The sequence below is a fragment of the Sturnira hondurensis genome, unplaced genomic scaffold (assembly GCF_014824575.4).
Source record: "Sturnira hondurensis isolate 20B ecotype Veracruz unplaced genomic scaffold, ASM1482457v3 Scaffold0015056, whole genome shotgun sequence".
Taxonomy (NCBI): domain Eukaryota; kingdom Metazoa; phylum Chordata; class Mammalia; order Chiroptera; family Phyllostomidae; genus Sturnira; species Sturnira hondurensis.
In genome coordinates, this window is record NW_028087687.1 from 7,978,569 (window position 1) to 7,995,589 (window position 17,021).

Sequence of the window (17,021 nt, forward strand, 5' to 3'; positions counted from 1 at the left end):
TTCTCTTTGCTTTCTTTCTTTTTTTAAAAATATTTTATTTATCTTTAGAGGGGAAGGGAAGGAGAGAAGGAGAGAAATATCAATGTATGGTTGCTTCTTGTGAGTCCCCTGCTGGGAACTGGCCTGCAACCCAGGCATGTGCCCTGACTGGGAATCGACCCGTGATCGTGTGGTTCTCAGGCCCGCACTCAATCCACTGAGCTACACCAGCCAGGGCTCTTTGCTTTATTTCTTACTGAAACTTATTAGGAAGGCATTGGTCAATAAAACTAAATGTACCAAATGTACACTTGGTTTCAAGTGTACATTTGGTACACTTGAAAATGTACATTTCTCTGAAACATGTTCTGAATATTGCATCGCGTGCTCACTTTCCAAAGTCAAATCATTGTCACCATAGATTTGGTTCCCTTTGTCCTTTTATTACTCCCCTAAGTCCCATCCCTCTGATAAACACAATACTCTTTTCTGTGTCTATAAGTTTCAGTTTTATATCCCATAGTTGAGTAAAATCACATGGTTCTTAGCTTTTTCTGACCAATTTGTTTTGCTTAGCATGAACTATTCAAAGTCCATCCATATGGTCACAAATGGCAGTACTTCATTTATTCCTGTGGCTGAGTAGTATCCCATTGTATATATGTACCACATGTTCTTTGTCCACTCATCTCTTGAAGGACACTTGGTTTGTCTCCAGGTCTTGGCCACCGTTAATAGTGCTGCAATGAACATAGGGGTACATATATTTTTGCCAATAATGTTTTCAAATATTGGAGGTGGATACCCAGAAGAAGGGTTGCTGAGTCATGTGGTAACTCTCTTCTTACTCTGTGGAGGAACCATCATAATATTCTCCATAGTGACTGTAGCAGTTTCCATTCCCACCAGCAGTGAATGAGGGTTTCTTTTTCTCCACAACCTCTCCAACACTTGTTATTTTTGGTCTTCATTATGATAGCCATTGCAACAGATGTGAGGTGGTATCTCATTGTAGTTTTGATACGCATTTTTCTAACAGCCAGTGAAGTTGAACATCTTTTCATATTTATGTTGGCTGTTTGTCTTCTTGGGGGAAGTATCTGTTTAAGTCCTCTCCCCATGTTTTAATTGGATTGTTTGTTATGTGTTGAGTTGTATGAGTTATTTATATATTTGGGATATGAATCCAGTTCTGAAATATTCTTTGCAAGTATCTTCTCCCAAGTAGCTTGCTGCCTTTTGATTTTGGGGGGGTTTCTTTTGCTGTGCAGAAGCTTTTTAGTTTTATATATTCCATTTACATATTTTTGCCTTTATTTCCCTTGCTTTTGGTGTCAAATTCATAAAATGTTCTGTAAGTACAGGGTCCATAAGTTTAGTACCTATGATTATTTTCTGTGTAATTCATTGTGTGAGATGTTATATTTTACTATTATTGCTCTGTGGCCATTATCATTTTTTTGAGAAATGTCTATTGAAGTGGTTTTCAAATATTTTCTCCCATTCTGTAGTTTGCCTTTTCACTCTATTTTTTCTTTTTTGTGTGCAGATTTTTAGTTGTATTTATTCTCATTTAACTAACTTTGCTTTTATTGACAGTGTTTATTGTGCTGATTGTGTCATGGTATCACATCCATGAAATCATTGTCATGTCCAAATTCTAGCTTTTTTCTTAGTTTTCTTCTAGGAATTTACTTAAATATTTTTTTTTTTGTTTCTTTGAATCCCTTTTCCCAGAAGAGTCCTCTATCTTATTTATTTTTATTTTTATTTTTTAACATATTATTATTGTTGTTCAAGGACAGTTTTCTGCCTTTTTCCCTCCACCCTCCCCACAACCCCAGCCTTCCCTACTTTCTTCTCCTGTTTCTACTCCATTTGTTATTGTCCATGTGTGTTTTATAATAGTTCCTGCAAACTCTTCATCCTTTTCCTCTATAATCCCCTTCCCTCTTCCCTCTGCCACTGTTAGCCTGTTCTCCATTTCACTGTCTTTGATTATAATTTGCTTGCTTGTTCATTTTGTTGATTAGGTTCCTGTTAAAGGTGAGATCATATGGTATTTGTCATATGATAAATGACATATGACAAATATGTCATATGTCAACACCTGGCTTATTTCAGTTAGCATAATGCTCTCTAGTTCCATCCATGTTGATGCAAAGGGTAGGGGCTCCTTCTTTCTTTCTGCTGCTTAGTATTCCATTGTGTAAATGTACCATAGTTTTCTGATCTATTCATTTACTGATGGGCAGGTAGGTTGCTTCCAGCACTTGGCTATCATAAATTATGCTGCTATGAACATCAGGGTGCATAGGTTGTTTTGGATTGCTGTTTCAGCATTCAATGAAATTGCTGGGTCAAAAGGCAGTTCCTTTTTTCATTTTCTGAGGAAACTTCATACTGTTTTCCACAGTGGTTGCACCAGTCTGCAGTCCCACCAACAATGCACTAGTGTTCATTTTTCTTTGTATCCTGTCCAACTTTGTTATTTCTTGCTTTGTTTATGATGGCCATTCTGACTGGTGAAGTGCTATCACTTTGGTTTTAATTTGCATCTCTCTGATAGCTAATGATACCGAAGATCTTTTCCTATGTCTTTGGAACCTCTGCATGTCCTTTTTAGCGAAGTGTCTGTTCATTTCCTTTACCCACTTTTTAATTGGGTTGCTCGTCTTAGAGTGGAGTTATGTGAGTTCTGTATATATTTTGGAGATCAAACCCTTGTCTGAGGTATCATTGGCAAATATGTTTTTTCATATGGTTGGTCATTTTTTCATTTTAATGTTGTTTCCCTTAGCTGTGCAGGAGCTTTTTATTTTGATGAGATCCCATTTGTTTATTCTTTTCTTTATGTCCCTTGATCTAGTGAACATATCAGTGAAAATATTGCTGCATGGAATGCCTGAGATTTTCCTGCCTACATTCTCCTCTAAGACTTTTAAGTGTTGTGACTTGCATTTAAGTATTTTATCCATCTTGAGTTTATTTATGTGTATGTCGTAAATTGATTGAGTTCCATTTTGTTGCATGTGCCTGTCCAGATATCACAACACCATTTTTGAAGAGATTATTTTTACTCAATTTTATGCTTCTGCCCCTTTGTCAAATATTAGTTGACCATAGAGACATGGGTTTATTTCTGGGTTCTCTATTCTGTTCCATTGGTCTATGTGTCTGTTGTTACTCAAGTGCCAGGATATTTTGATTATAGTTGCTTTGTAATATAGGTTGGTGATCAGATATTGTGATCCCCCTACTTTGTTCTTCTTTCTCAAAATTGCTGAAGCTATGGAGGAACATTTATGGTTGCATATAAATTTTTGAAATGTTTGTTCTGTATCTGTGAAATATGTCATTGGTATTTTAATAGGGATTGTGATGAACCTATAAATTGCTTGATACCAAAACTATAGCTCACATACCACTTACCACAGAATCATTGGTATCTGACTCCAGATCAAAGCACTGTGCTCCTTCCTTAGGTCTATGCATTAGCAGCGATTCTAAGTATAGCCTGTGGTTTGGAGGCCACAGGTAATATTTGTGAATTCTTGGTGTCATTACCATGCTTTCTGTGATGGTGCCTCCCACTGCCTTTTATTATTTTACCAAAAGCACAAACAAAATCCATTCTTCCATTTCTCACAATATGTAGAGAGTAGGCATGAACATTTATAAAGATCATACTTAAAGTCAAACATGACAAAAGACAAGCACAATTTGGAGGGTAAGGCACACCCGGCTTGCAATTCGAACTCTTCCCACAACTGAGCCCCTGCTCATCTTGATGCTTTTTCCTAGAGTCCTGGTGCTGACTCAGCTCTGGTTCTGTTTTAGTCTGACCCCTCCCACCCTGTGATACCTGTGAAGATGCTCCCCCTCTTCAGTCCTCATGCTCAGGACCCAAGATACAGAAAAGCATGCCTGCTGTGTTGATGTTCAACACTGCTTCTCACAGACCTGATTGTCATCGAAAGTGCATGTATCCTTCAAGAACAATTTAGAGTGGCAGTTGTCCTTCCTTCTTCCCTTCTGTTTTCCTTTATTCTTTCTTTTTGTTTTAGTGATTACTATAGTTACCAATAGTACTATTGTTATCATTAATTTCTTTGTGAAAACTGTTTGAATTTCAGCAAAAAGAACCTCCATAGGCCCTAGAATACTAATAATATTTCTCTAAAGTAGAATCATTAAATTTCAATAACACCTTAGCAGGAGAAACACAAGGCATCTCTTTTCACAATCTATTCCCTCAACGATTTCTTTACATTTTTTCTCCTGTTTGAATTGTTTCCCCAGTGCCATTCACCCATTCCCCTCCTTTAAGTGTCTCTTCTTAGTGGGTTCTCTTTCTCTTGTTATATTATATTTTTTTCTCACAATTTTTTCTTTTATTTTCTTTAATGTTCCGTTATCATTTATACTTAAGATTATTCTGCTGTAGTTTCAGATGAACAGCAGAGTGGTCAGACAATCATGTACTTCAGAGTGTCCCTTCACTGCTTCGTGTACTCACCTGACTCTACAAATATTTTTCTCAATGTCATTGACCATTTGAGTTCTGTCTGGCAAAACTCCAGCCACTGTTACTAATGATAACAAGAATGGTTTATGACATCGATGTAACTTCACAGCCAAGGAGATTGGACTGGAAGGTGCCTGTGTGAATAATAATGACTTCACTGCACTAATCAGTGGGCATTGTAGATACCATAAAGTGAGCACGTGTTCTGTTTGGCTATCTCATTCAAAATGACTGAGTAGAGCAATGAATCTGCATTAAATTTTGCATTATGTTTGAGCATTCCTCTGCAGAAAATATTCAGATGATTGAGAAGGCTTTTGAGGAAATGCAATGACTACTGCACAAATGAAAGTGTGGCACATATGATTCAGCTGGTTGAGAATCTGTTGGAAGTGACCCATGTTCTGGAAGGGCTGCAACAAGCACAACACCTGTAATGTTGAATGTGTATGGGCTGCAACCAACAAAGATCAGCCATTGACAGTGCAAGAAATAGAAGACGACCTGGGGATTCCAAAAACTACTATATCTGAGATATTGACTCAAGATCTTGGCTGAATATATGTTGTGGCAAAATCTGTTCCATGGCTTCTGCTGCCAAGACAAAAGGAACATCATGTTGAAGTTGCTGATGACTTGATTTGAGCCACTACCAACTAACCAGATTTCCTCAAGAAAAGCATAATCAGAGGTGAACTGTGGGTCTGGGCCCCTGTGAACATGGTTGTGATCCAGACACAAAGGACCAGTTGTCCCAATGGAAGTCTCTTGGCTATCCATGACCAAAGAAGTAGCAGCAAAGTTGCAGCACTATCAAGATCATGTTAACTACATTTTTTAAAATTTTATTTTATGTTTTTAAATTTTTAAAAAATATATTTTATTGATTATGCCATGATAGTTGTCCTGTTCCCCCCTTCACTCTCCTCCACCCTGCACACCCCTTCCTCACAATTCCCCCCCCTTTAATTCAAGTCCATGTGTCACAAGTTCTCTAGGTTCTGTATTTCCCGTAGTATTCCTACCCTCCCCTGTCTATTTTCTACCTACTGTCTATGCTACTTATTTTCTGTACCTGCTCTGTTTTTTTCCTCCTCCACTCCCCTGTTGCTGACCTTCCATGTGATCTCCATTTCTACGGTTTCGCTCCTGATCTAGCTGTCTTCTTAGTTTGCTTTTGTTTTAGGTGTGGTTGTTAATAACTGAGTTTGCTGTCCTTTCACTGTTCATAGTTTTTATCTTCTTTTTCTTAGATAAGTCCCTTTAACATTTCATATGATAAGGGCTTAGTGATGATGAACTCCTTGAATTTGACCTTATCAGAGAAGCACTTTATCTGTCCTTCCATTCTAAATGAAAGCTTTGCAGGATAGAGCAATCTTGGCTGTAGGTCTTTGGATTTCATGACTTGGAATACTTCTTTCCAGCCCCTTCTTGCTTGTAAGAGATTTCTTTTGGGAAATCAGCTGACAGTCTGATGAGAAGTCCCTTGTAGGTGAGTGTCCCCTTATCTCTTGCTGCTTCTAGGATTCTCTCCTTCATTTTAATCTTGGCTAATGCAATTATGATGTGCCTTGGTGTGTTCCTTCTTGGGTCCAACTTCTTTGGGACTCTCTGAGCTTCCTGGATTTCCTGGAAGTCTATTTCCTTTGCCAGACTGGGGAAGTTCTTTTTCATTATTTGTTCAAATAAGTTTTCCACTGGTGGCTGTTCCTCTTCCCCTTCTAGTACCCCTATAATTTGGATGTTAGAACATTTAAAGACGTCCTGGAGCTTCCTAAGCCTCTCCTCATTTTTTTTTTGAATTATTGTTTCTTCATGCTTTCCTGTTTAGTTGTTTCTTTCTTCCTTCTGGTCCACTCCCTTGATTTGAGTCCCACTTTCCTTTCCATTACTATTAGTTTTGTGTGCATTTCCCTTCATTTCAATCAGTTTAGCCTTCATATGTTTCTCTAATTTGTGGCTATTTAAAAAGTGTTGTCCATTGAGAGTACACCCCTCCTGGCCAAACATCAAAGTTCCTCATTGGTTGGAAGATGCAATATGATGAAAATGGCTATGGTTATGGGTAACTGATGATTGGCAGTTTCATCACAACAGGATGTCTGCCCATGCATCATGTCTCATGCAGAGTTTTTTTGCTTAGTATCAAATCACCCACGTGACTCAGCCCTACTACCCAGATTTGGCACCTTGCAACTTCTGGCTTTCCCAAAACTAAAATCACCTTTGAAATTGAAGAGGTTTCAGACCTTTGGTGAGACTTAGGAAAATACGAGGGGCCAGCTGATGGCCACTGGGAGAACTATGTGAGGTTCCAATGTGCCTGCTTTGGAGAGGACTGAGGTGTCTTTGTACAATATACAATGTTCCTTGTATCTTGCATCTTCTTCAATAAAGCCTCTATTTTTCATATTTCATGGATGGATACTTTCTGGACAGACCTCATAGTTCCTGTGCTGTCATCTACATTTCTGTGGATAGCCTGTAACTAGCAATTTGTACTGGATAATCTCTTCACTTTTTCCACCCATTCCCCTAAACTCTCTCTTCTGACAATTGTCAGTCTGTTCTTTGTGTCTATGAATCTGTTTCTATTTTGTTTGTTATCTTATTCTGTTCATTAGGCTCCAGATAAAAGTGAAATAATGTACTTGTCTTTCTCTGGTTGGCTTATTTCATTTAGCATAATACCCTCTACACCCATCCATGCTACTGCAAAAAAGATTACTTTCTGTTTTATGGTCGAGTGGTATTCCATTGTGTAAACTACCACAACTTTTCTTATCCACTGACTTACTGATAAGCACTTGGATGCTTTCAAAGTTTGGTCCTTTAAATAACTCTGCAATGAACAGAGAGGTACATATACTTTTTCAAATTAGCATTTTAGTTTTTTCCAGATATATTTCCTGAAGTGGAATCACTGGGTCTTAAGGCAGTTCCATTTCTATATTTATAAAATATTATTCAAATTTTTAGATTTTTAATTTTATTTATTGAGGTGACATTGCTTAAGAAAATTATATAGTTTTCAGAGGTACAGCTCCATACTACACATCTGTAAATTGTATTGTGTGTTCATCACCCCAAGTTATGTCTCCTTCAATCACCATTTATCCTCGCTTTATCATGCAGTACTATTTTTAAATTTTTGTAAGCTAGACTTTTAAAAAGATTATATTGATTTACTTTTTGGAGAGGGGGAAGAAGTGAGAGAGGAAGTGAAAGAAACACTGATGCAAAAGAGAAACATAGATCAGTTGGTTGCTTCTTTTACATGTCCCAACCGGGGATGGAGTACACTAGTTAGTCATGTGCCCTGACAGGGAAACTAATGGAGACCATTCAGTGTGTGGGGTGATGCCCAACTAGATGAGGCACAGTGGTCAGGGCTCCGTCTTACATTTTTTATTCACTCCATATCACTTTCCACAGTGGCTGCACCAACCTGCATTCCCACCCATAGTGCACGAGGGCTTCCATTTCTCCTCATCTTAGCAAACTATCATTTGTTGATTTATTGATGATAGCCATTCTGACAAGAAAAACAAGCATGTTCATCATATCTTTTTAATATTGAGGCATAGAACATACTTTTCAATTGTTAAATTCATTTTAACTGTAAAAAGATACTTTATTGGTAAACACAAATTTTCCAAACACTCTTTTCATTGCCTCTTTCACATCTTTGTTCCTCAGACTGTAGATGATGGGATTCAGCATGGGAATCATAATGGTGTAAAATGTTGACACAATCATGTCATGGTCCAAGGCATAGCTGGAACTCGGTCTCACATACATGAAGAGGATGGTTCCATGAAAAATTGACACTCCTGTTAAGTGAGAGCCACATGTAGAGAAGACTTTTCTCCTCCCCTCAGCAGAACGCATCCTCAGAATGGCCAACAGAATAAAACCATAGGAGGTCAGGACAGTCAGGATAGTCACAATCTCAATGGAACTGACAAGGCAGAAGAGTAGAAGCTGGTTTATGCGAGTGTCAGAACAAGAAATAGCAAGGAGAGGAGGGATGTCACAAAAGACATGTCTGATTTCATTGGAAGCACAGAAGGATAAGCTAAATGTGGCTATTGTGTGTATAGAGGCATTCACAATGCCACCAGCATAGGAAGCAATGATGAGTGGCACATAGACTCTGGGTGACATGCTCACTGAGTACAGGAGAGGGTTGTAGATTGCCACATAGCGATCATATGCCATTGCAGCCAAGAGGAAGCATTCTGTGGTCCCAAAAGTAACTCCGAGAAACATCTGTGATGCACATCCAAGGAGCAAAATGACTTTATTCTTTGACAAAAAATCTACTAACATATTCGGTGTAATTACTGAGGAACAGCAGGCATCCACTGATGATAACACACTCAAAAAGTAGTACATGGGGTTATGGAGCCTGGAATCCCCAATGACCAATACAACTAGCCCTAAATTTCCCACCAGAGTAAACACGTAAATCACTAGAAACAGGAAGAATAAGATGATTTGCACTTGTAAATTTTCTGTGAAGCCCTTCAGTACAAATGTAGTAACTTCAGTGACATTCTTCATGTTGAAATCTTATAAAACAAGCATAAAGATATTTGTACAATTACAATTTACTTACTACAAAAAGAATAAACAGAGTTGTGACACAAGGAGACAGGAGCTATGTCCTCATATTATTTGTTGGCAATGTAGAATTTCCAAGTTGCACATAGTAGATAGTGACAAGTAAGTGGGTCAAGTGTCCATGCCATTCACTGCAAAATTAAATGGAAAAGATGGGTGTCCACTCACTATGTGAATCCATGACATTTCCAAAACTATCAGGTCAATTGATAATTTATAACTGTATTCTATTAGCTTTTCTGATTAAGAGACATTAGAACACCAAGTGGTTGATTAAAAATAATTTTCTTTTGATAGTGATTCACATCAGATAGTGTTTCAGTGGGCAGAGCACTGGAATAGAAAGTCAGCATTCTAGACCTTCCAGTAATGTTGTAAAATGATATTCCACAGGTTAGTCACCTATATAATGAGAATATTAATATTTATTTTGTAACATTGAGGTAAAAATTGAAAAAATATGCTAATAAAGTTGAATTTTGACAGTTATGTTCAATAAAGAATATGCTGAGTTACTTTTTGTTCTACAGAGTGGCTGTTGCCTGGGTTGTAACATTTCATGAGCTAATGTGTAAAAATTTCTACCTCTGTTAGATTGCCTTGGGTTTATCTGAAAGAATAATGAAGATTTTTTATGGAAGATGGCTCATGATCACAGTAAGCCAAATTAAGCAATGAAATACAAACTTTAATGAAAATGATTAAGTCTATTAAAAATATGACCCAAATGTCACAAGAAAAAAATCAACCCCAATACAATTCTTGATCTCAGTTCAATGACATACCTGGTTAGGAAAAATAACATAGGATTTAGATCTAAAAGTGAGTGTTCATTGCCCTGGTCATGATTAAATGTCAAGTGTGGGATTAGGCTTCCTCTTCACAGTTTATTCCCCTTTAAAATAGGAATATATTTGAATGACCAAGCAGATATGATAGCATATAGGCAGGCTAATTAAATGTGTAAAGCAATACATGTATGAAACAATTTCTTTCAAATTTGTCATTTTTTGTTACAAATTAATGAAGACTATAGAATTGATCTTTTGTCATCAGATATATTTATTTTTAAAACATTAGCAAATATTGGATCCCTAAACTAATACTATGACTAATCATTTAAAATATATGACCTTAGCCTCCTGCTAGATATTTCATTCCTTAGCTAAATTTATTATATTTGTTTTGCAATTATTAATAAGTACTGAGATATTATTCTTTCATGGTTAAATCCAATGAATCTTACTTCAATTATGATTTTTTTTCTCTAACCACACAGCTCATCACAATTCCATTTTCCACATTACTGTGGGCTTAATTTTACTTGGGAAAGTAAGATAGTAAAAGACTACAATGTTGAACACTAGCTAAATTTTACTTGAATCAGGTATTTCCCCTAGATGCCAAAATAAATGTTACGTTTGGTATACATAAGTCAATACTAAAATACTTTGAAAGGATTCAGAGTTATAAAGACAAAATGTCTGTGATTTTTAAGAATTTAATAATATAGCATCCACTTTTGAAATTAATACCAAACCAGTTCAAAGACACAGTTTNGAAAGGATTCAGAGTTTTAAAGACAGAATGTCTATAATTTTTAATAATTTAATAATATAGCACTAACTTTTGAAATTAATGTCAAACCATTTTAAAGACACAGTTTTAGTAGAAGGCAGAAAATTCCAAATATCTTTGCCCCAGCATTGAAATAGTAAGTTGGTAAAGAGGAGAAAAGTAATAATGGCCATGCACTGAGCACGTTTCCCAGTATTACAGTATCTCTTACTATACCATGGCCACATTCTGTAACTGCCCTCTCCTATTATCACTCCCAGTGAAATAAAATATAATTATTGATATATATTTAAATACACTTTAAACATTAAAACTAGAGAAAAATATGAAATAGCATTAACTTGAAGTAACTTCTATGTCACAAAGCTAGCAAACTAAAGGATAATTGATTATTTCTTCATTAGAGCAAAATACAGGCACTCAGGTAGTTGAATAGGTCCAATGTTTTCTTTGTTGTTCCTGCTTTAATCTGATCATTCTCCTTCCCTCATAAAAACAAAAGCCGACACTCAATTTGGAAAACTCTTACTTAACTCTGCAAACATAAGTTCAATAGTTTGTATCTGTTGGGTTGTATTTACCCACGCAGTTGGGAACAGCTAAAGGGGATTTTATAACATTTGACCTTCACATTTTTAGGCCACACCTCATAAAATATTTTTCAAGTGACCTAAACTTTTCTCTTCTTACCTGTGTATCAGCAAATGTGGGTTTAGATACACTATGAACACAGTGATTTAGATCATTTATATTCCCTTACTGAATGATTAATGAAAACCACCAAGAGTTTCCCCAAGGGGAACATGACTCAATTATCTCCTGGTTCAAGATAGCAACATGATGATTTACTCAATAATTAGAAAGAAAAACTGTTATGGAATAATTTACTACATGTGATATTTATTAAATAATCAAAGCCCTCCGGCCTCTGGTTATTATGATGCCTTATGATGATTAGTATCACTAAGTACATTTCTTTTTTTGCATCTATACTTATTGTACTTTTATTTTGTTTTATAATTAAATTTATCGGGGTGACACTGGTTAACAAGATTATATAGATTTCAAGTGTACATCTCCATGACCCATGCTCCGTATATTGCATTTTGCGCCCAAAGTCAAATCACCTTCTGTCACCATAGATTTGGCTGCTTTTACCTTTTATTACTCCCCCATCCCACACCCTCTGACAGCCACAATACTGTTGTCTGTATCTATGAGGTTCAGTTTTTTATCCCATATATAAGTGAAAACATGTGGTTCTTAGCTTTTTATGACTGACTTACTTTACTTAGCATGCTATTCTCAAGGCCCATCCACATTATCACAAATGGCAGAATTACATCTTTTCTTATGTTTAAGTAGTGTTTCACTGTATTATGTACCACATGTTCTTTACTCAATCCTCTATGGAAGAACTATTGAAGGACACTTTGGTTGTTTCCACGTTTTGGCCACTGTGGATAGTGCTGCAATGAACATGGAGGTGCATGTGTCTTCGCCACTCAATCTTTTTAGATTTGGGGGTTATGCACTCAGAAGAGGTGTTTCTGGGCCATATCGTAACTCCATTCTTATTTTTTTATTTAATTATTTTTCAAGCACATTTTCCTGTTTATTACACCCATCCCATCCCACCCCTTGTGCCCCCCCTCCCTCCCATTTCCACCATTCTCAGTTGTTGTCCATGTATCCTGTATATATGTTCCTCTAAATCCATCCCCTATTTCCCCTGAAATTCCCTCCCCTCTCCCCTCTGGTCACTGCCAGCCTGTTCTCTATTTCAGTGTCTTTGGTTATATTTTGCTTGCTTGTTTGTTTTGTTGTTTAGCTTCCTGTTAAAGGTGAGATCATAATAAATGAATGGATCAAAAATCTATGGTACTTATACACAGTGGAATTTTATGCTGCAGAAAGAAAGAAGGAGCTCCTACCTTTCGCAACATCATGGATGGAACTGGAAAGCATTATGCTGAGTGAAATAAGCCATTCTTATTTTTTAAAGGGAGCTCCAAACTGCTTTCTGCAGTGGCTATACCAGTTTACATTCCCACCAGCAGTGAATGAGGGTTCCTATTCTCCACGATCTTTCCAACACTTGTTATTTTTTGTCTTATGATGATAACAGCCATTCTAACAGGTGTGAGGTGGCATCTGGTTGTAGCTATGATTTGCATTTCCCTAATAGCTATTGAAGTTGAGCATCTTTTCAAATATCTGATAGCCATTCATATTTCTTCTTGGGAGAAGCTTCTGTTCAGGTCCTCTGCCCACTTTTAAGTCAGATTGTTTGTTTGGTATTGATTTGTATGAGTTGTTGAAAGGTGCCTTGAAAAAAGCAGTTGGCACTAAGTTATGTACAGGGTGAAAGTGTGTTCAATCACACAGGTTTTATTTATAGATGTTGACAGCTAACATTTATGGACATGGCACAGTTTTGTGTATTCTCACAAACACAATTCTGGATATTTCCTTACTCACCTTTGTGCCTAAATTGAATGTAGAGAATAGTCATTATGAACCTTTATCTCTTTGAACTAAAGAAAACGAATAATAGTTTTACTCTGTTGTTTTGCAAAGAGGATCTTTGTGTACTACTCTGCTCTCTTCATGAATATACATATATCCCAGAGTGATGTGGTCATAGTGCCATCTTCCTCCATGTTTAAAGTTCCAGTTTTTTAAGCAATGATTTTAATAAACTTGGTGAGCCAGAATGGAGTTTTAATAGTTTAAGTTAGCTTTCATTTTCTTCTTCCTATGTGCTTGTATCATCCTATACATTTCCCATCACAATACTTAGAAGTAATAAGTAGTAAATGAATAAGAATAAATTATAATTCTGCCTTAGCTCAAAGTCCCATAAATGCAAGACTCATGTGTGTCTTGTTTACCAGTATTTCTACTTTGTTATTTACAATGCCCATTTTCGGGATGCCCCTCAAAAACATTTATTGAATGAATGAAGATGTGTCCCGAGCAAGGCAGATGTCAAAAGCAGCCTTTGTGAATGAAAAAGAAAATTACTTTGTTTTGTTTTATTCTAGCAGGTGCATTTCACACAGAATCCTCCAATTTTTCTTCTTTGCCCAAGGCTGAGTAAGTGTCAGGGACACAGATCATGTGATGTGGACCACTTCTCAGATCCTCTATTTCTGATCATTCTACCCCAGGGGTCGGCAGAATCAGCAACTCTAGATTTGTTTGGAACAACACAGCCTTCACATCAGGCTGTGGATTTGCCCTCTTGCCCTCCCTCTGGGGAACAGACACACTCTCTTGACAACTGTACAGAAGCTGCATGAATGATGCTTGGGCATCTAGGACCTTGACCTTCTCTAATACCCACTATCCCCTTAGTGTATAAAGTGTGCTCCATGTGTGTACTTTATAATATGTCGATAGCATTATACTAATTAACTTTTAAAAAAAACGTGAAATTCCCTATTGATATAGTTTAAGTTGAAGAGTTATTAACAAAAATTTATGTTCTATGGAGAAAAGAACAAATAACCAAGTAGTATTTACATTAGTATTCCAGTTGTGATGCCACAAATTAGTTCTTTGTCAATCTGTGAAATAAACTGAAACCTTAGGCTAAACACAATTTAATAGTGCTCATTGCTTAGTGGTTTGATGTTAAGCAATGCTAAGATCTACTTTAATAACTTAAGGTGATTATATTTGGTATTTACACTACCATTGAATAAATATTAATACTGTTATAAAACATTATATAATCTCAGGTTCTCAGAATATTCATTTAATTTTAAGGTTGCCATTTTATTAAAAAACCTGGAGGCTCTCTCTTCTCCATGGAGGACAGAATAATAGACTGCACAAGTCAATGCCTTCTCATTTAGGTCCTTTTCTCTTTATATATACACACACACACCACCTTCCTTTAACATGTAAGGTGTGTTTAATGTATATTCTTCAAACATTATAAGAATGAAACAACACACTTCTCAGCTTCGGTTAAATGTCCCACTCTTAAATCATGGACAACTCTCTCTTTTACGCATTGTACTAATACCATTCTGTTATTATATCACCAGCTCCAATATATTATTGTGAGAGTTTTTAGCTGAAGGACTGGGCACTCCATGTCTATTATCCAAAGCACCTGAATAGTGTCAGTGACACAAAATGACAAAACAGACAAATGTATACAAAAATGAAGTATTAGATAACATTTTACCTCTTGTTCAATGCCACTAAAACAACAAATCTCAGGGTATGAACCTTGACAATACATATTTCATCATTCTCCAGAAAGTGTATAAATGGCTGTGGACACTAATGTGATGGATCTGTAAAGACCTACGTATGACTTACACTCTAAGTAAAGAGCATTCATCTCTGAACATTCCTCAGATTTGTCTATTTCATCTATCTCTGCTCCAGTTTCCACCAGAAAAATATTATGAGCAACAGTATAGTAGAATGCACTGTATTTTAAAAGTATTATCTAAAAACATACATTTTATAAAAGATCATACTCACAGGGTGGGTGGAAGTGGATGGTGGATGATAGCATAAGGGTGATAAATGGTAATAAAAAATACAACAAAAATAAGCCATTAAAATATTCTCATGCAAATGATCTACATTAGCCGAATCAGCTTTTAATGGCTATTATTTCTACACTTTGCTGAATATCCAGCAGCCTATCAATAGAAAAATATTTGAAACACACATTTATTGGGTCATTATTCATGTAAATTGTATGCTAACATTTGTGAGAATGTGGAAAAATGTGTGTATACCCACATAGATTAGATATACACGGTGATAGATTTCAAATACATATATACAGATATATGTAAAATACAAAAATTGTGAGCCAGGGTAATTCAATGTTATAAAATTAAAGAAAAGAAGTTATATTTCCCCCCCAAATACCACTTTGGCATACTGATTACTTTGAAATACACACTCAAGAAAGCTGGTGCCTTATCAAACTTTGGAGGCAATAAGGGTCCCTTGGTTCCCACATCCTTAGCATTGATTCTGAAGTACTGTGATAAAAAATGTTGTGAATCATTTTGTCTGTGATCCCCTACCCTGGATAAGCTAGCCTGTGCAGACACATCATTTAGTGAGTGGCATCTCTCCACATAGGGCAGCTAATGGAAATCATTTCATCACATTATCACCTCCTACTTCTTCACCCTTTTCTCAGTCTTAAATCTGCTTTGTCACTGGGAAGAGGAATACTTTTCTCTCTATGGGTCTCTTACCTGACTTCTGTGTCCACCCATCAGGGGAGTCTCTCCCAGTATTGGTAAATTTATCTCAGATCTACACCATGGTCATTCTCATGCTGACTCTTTTGATTAATAGTTTGACAAACAAATATATAAATGACACCACCAAGAAATACACAGGAATAAAGGTAGATTCCTTGTGAAGTACAATTTTGCAAGATGCATCTAATTTCCTAATCACAAGGTTTAACTGCCAACATGCAATAGCCTTACCAGCACACATACTACTTCTCTCACAAGAATTGCACCAAACACTCATTTTTCACATAGTGCAATGCAGTTTATAGCCCCAAAGCATAAGAAAACATTTGAAAGTTTTAAAATGGCTGCTTAATGTTAATGTGGCAATGGAGTATAGCTGGTTGTCTTGAGGATATAGTAAATACCTCATAAAAGTGTGTATGTGCATGTGTGTGCGATCATGTGTAGATTACCCATTGACAAGAGTAGATTAGTGGATGAGGGAAGAAGCCAGATTCCCTTGATTCATATGCCAGCTCTGTACCCAGGTATTGAGTGGCATGTTGAATAAGTAACTTATTTTTTCTATGCACCAGTTACTGTCTGTGAAACAGGGAGAATATAGTACCTGTGTCATTGATTGTTACATGATTAACTAAGTGAAGGTTGAGAAGACTGCCTAAGGGATTTGAAGCACTTCATAGATGTTAGTCATATGTATATATTCTATGACTCAAATAACAATCTCAGAATTATACTCAAGACAAACCAATGAATCTATTCAACCAAACACATGTACAAAATATTCACCATTGAATTATTTACAGCAGTATAAATGTGAAAACAGCTCAGTTTTTCTCAACACATTAAATCAGGAGTTGACAAACTTTTCCTTAAAGGGACAAGTAGTGCATTCTTTTAAAGATTTGTAGGCTATAAAAACTTTCCACAACCACTGAGATTTGCTCTTGTTTTGTAAAAGAAAACATCAACAATGTATAAAGAAATGCTGCACCCCAGCTTCAATAAAACTTTATGTGCTATACTTTGCTGACGCATGGTCTAGATTTGGCAAA

At 36.4% G+C, this 17,021-nt stretch overlaps 1 protein-coding gene across 1 annotated transcript; it reads right to left on the bottom strand.

The window, feature by feature from the left end:
- Window positions 1-8,125: 8,125 nt before the first annotated feature.
- Window positions 8,126-9,091, bottom strand: LOC118999697 (olfactory receptor 1094-like). The gene has a single exon (XM_037064393.1). It carries the CDS (start codon window positions 9,074-9,076, stop codon window positions 8,126-8,128), a length of 951 nt encoding a protein of 316 aa, XP_036920288.1. The 5' UTR covers window positions 9,077-9,091.
- Window positions 9,092-17,021: the final 7,930 nt, after the last annotated feature.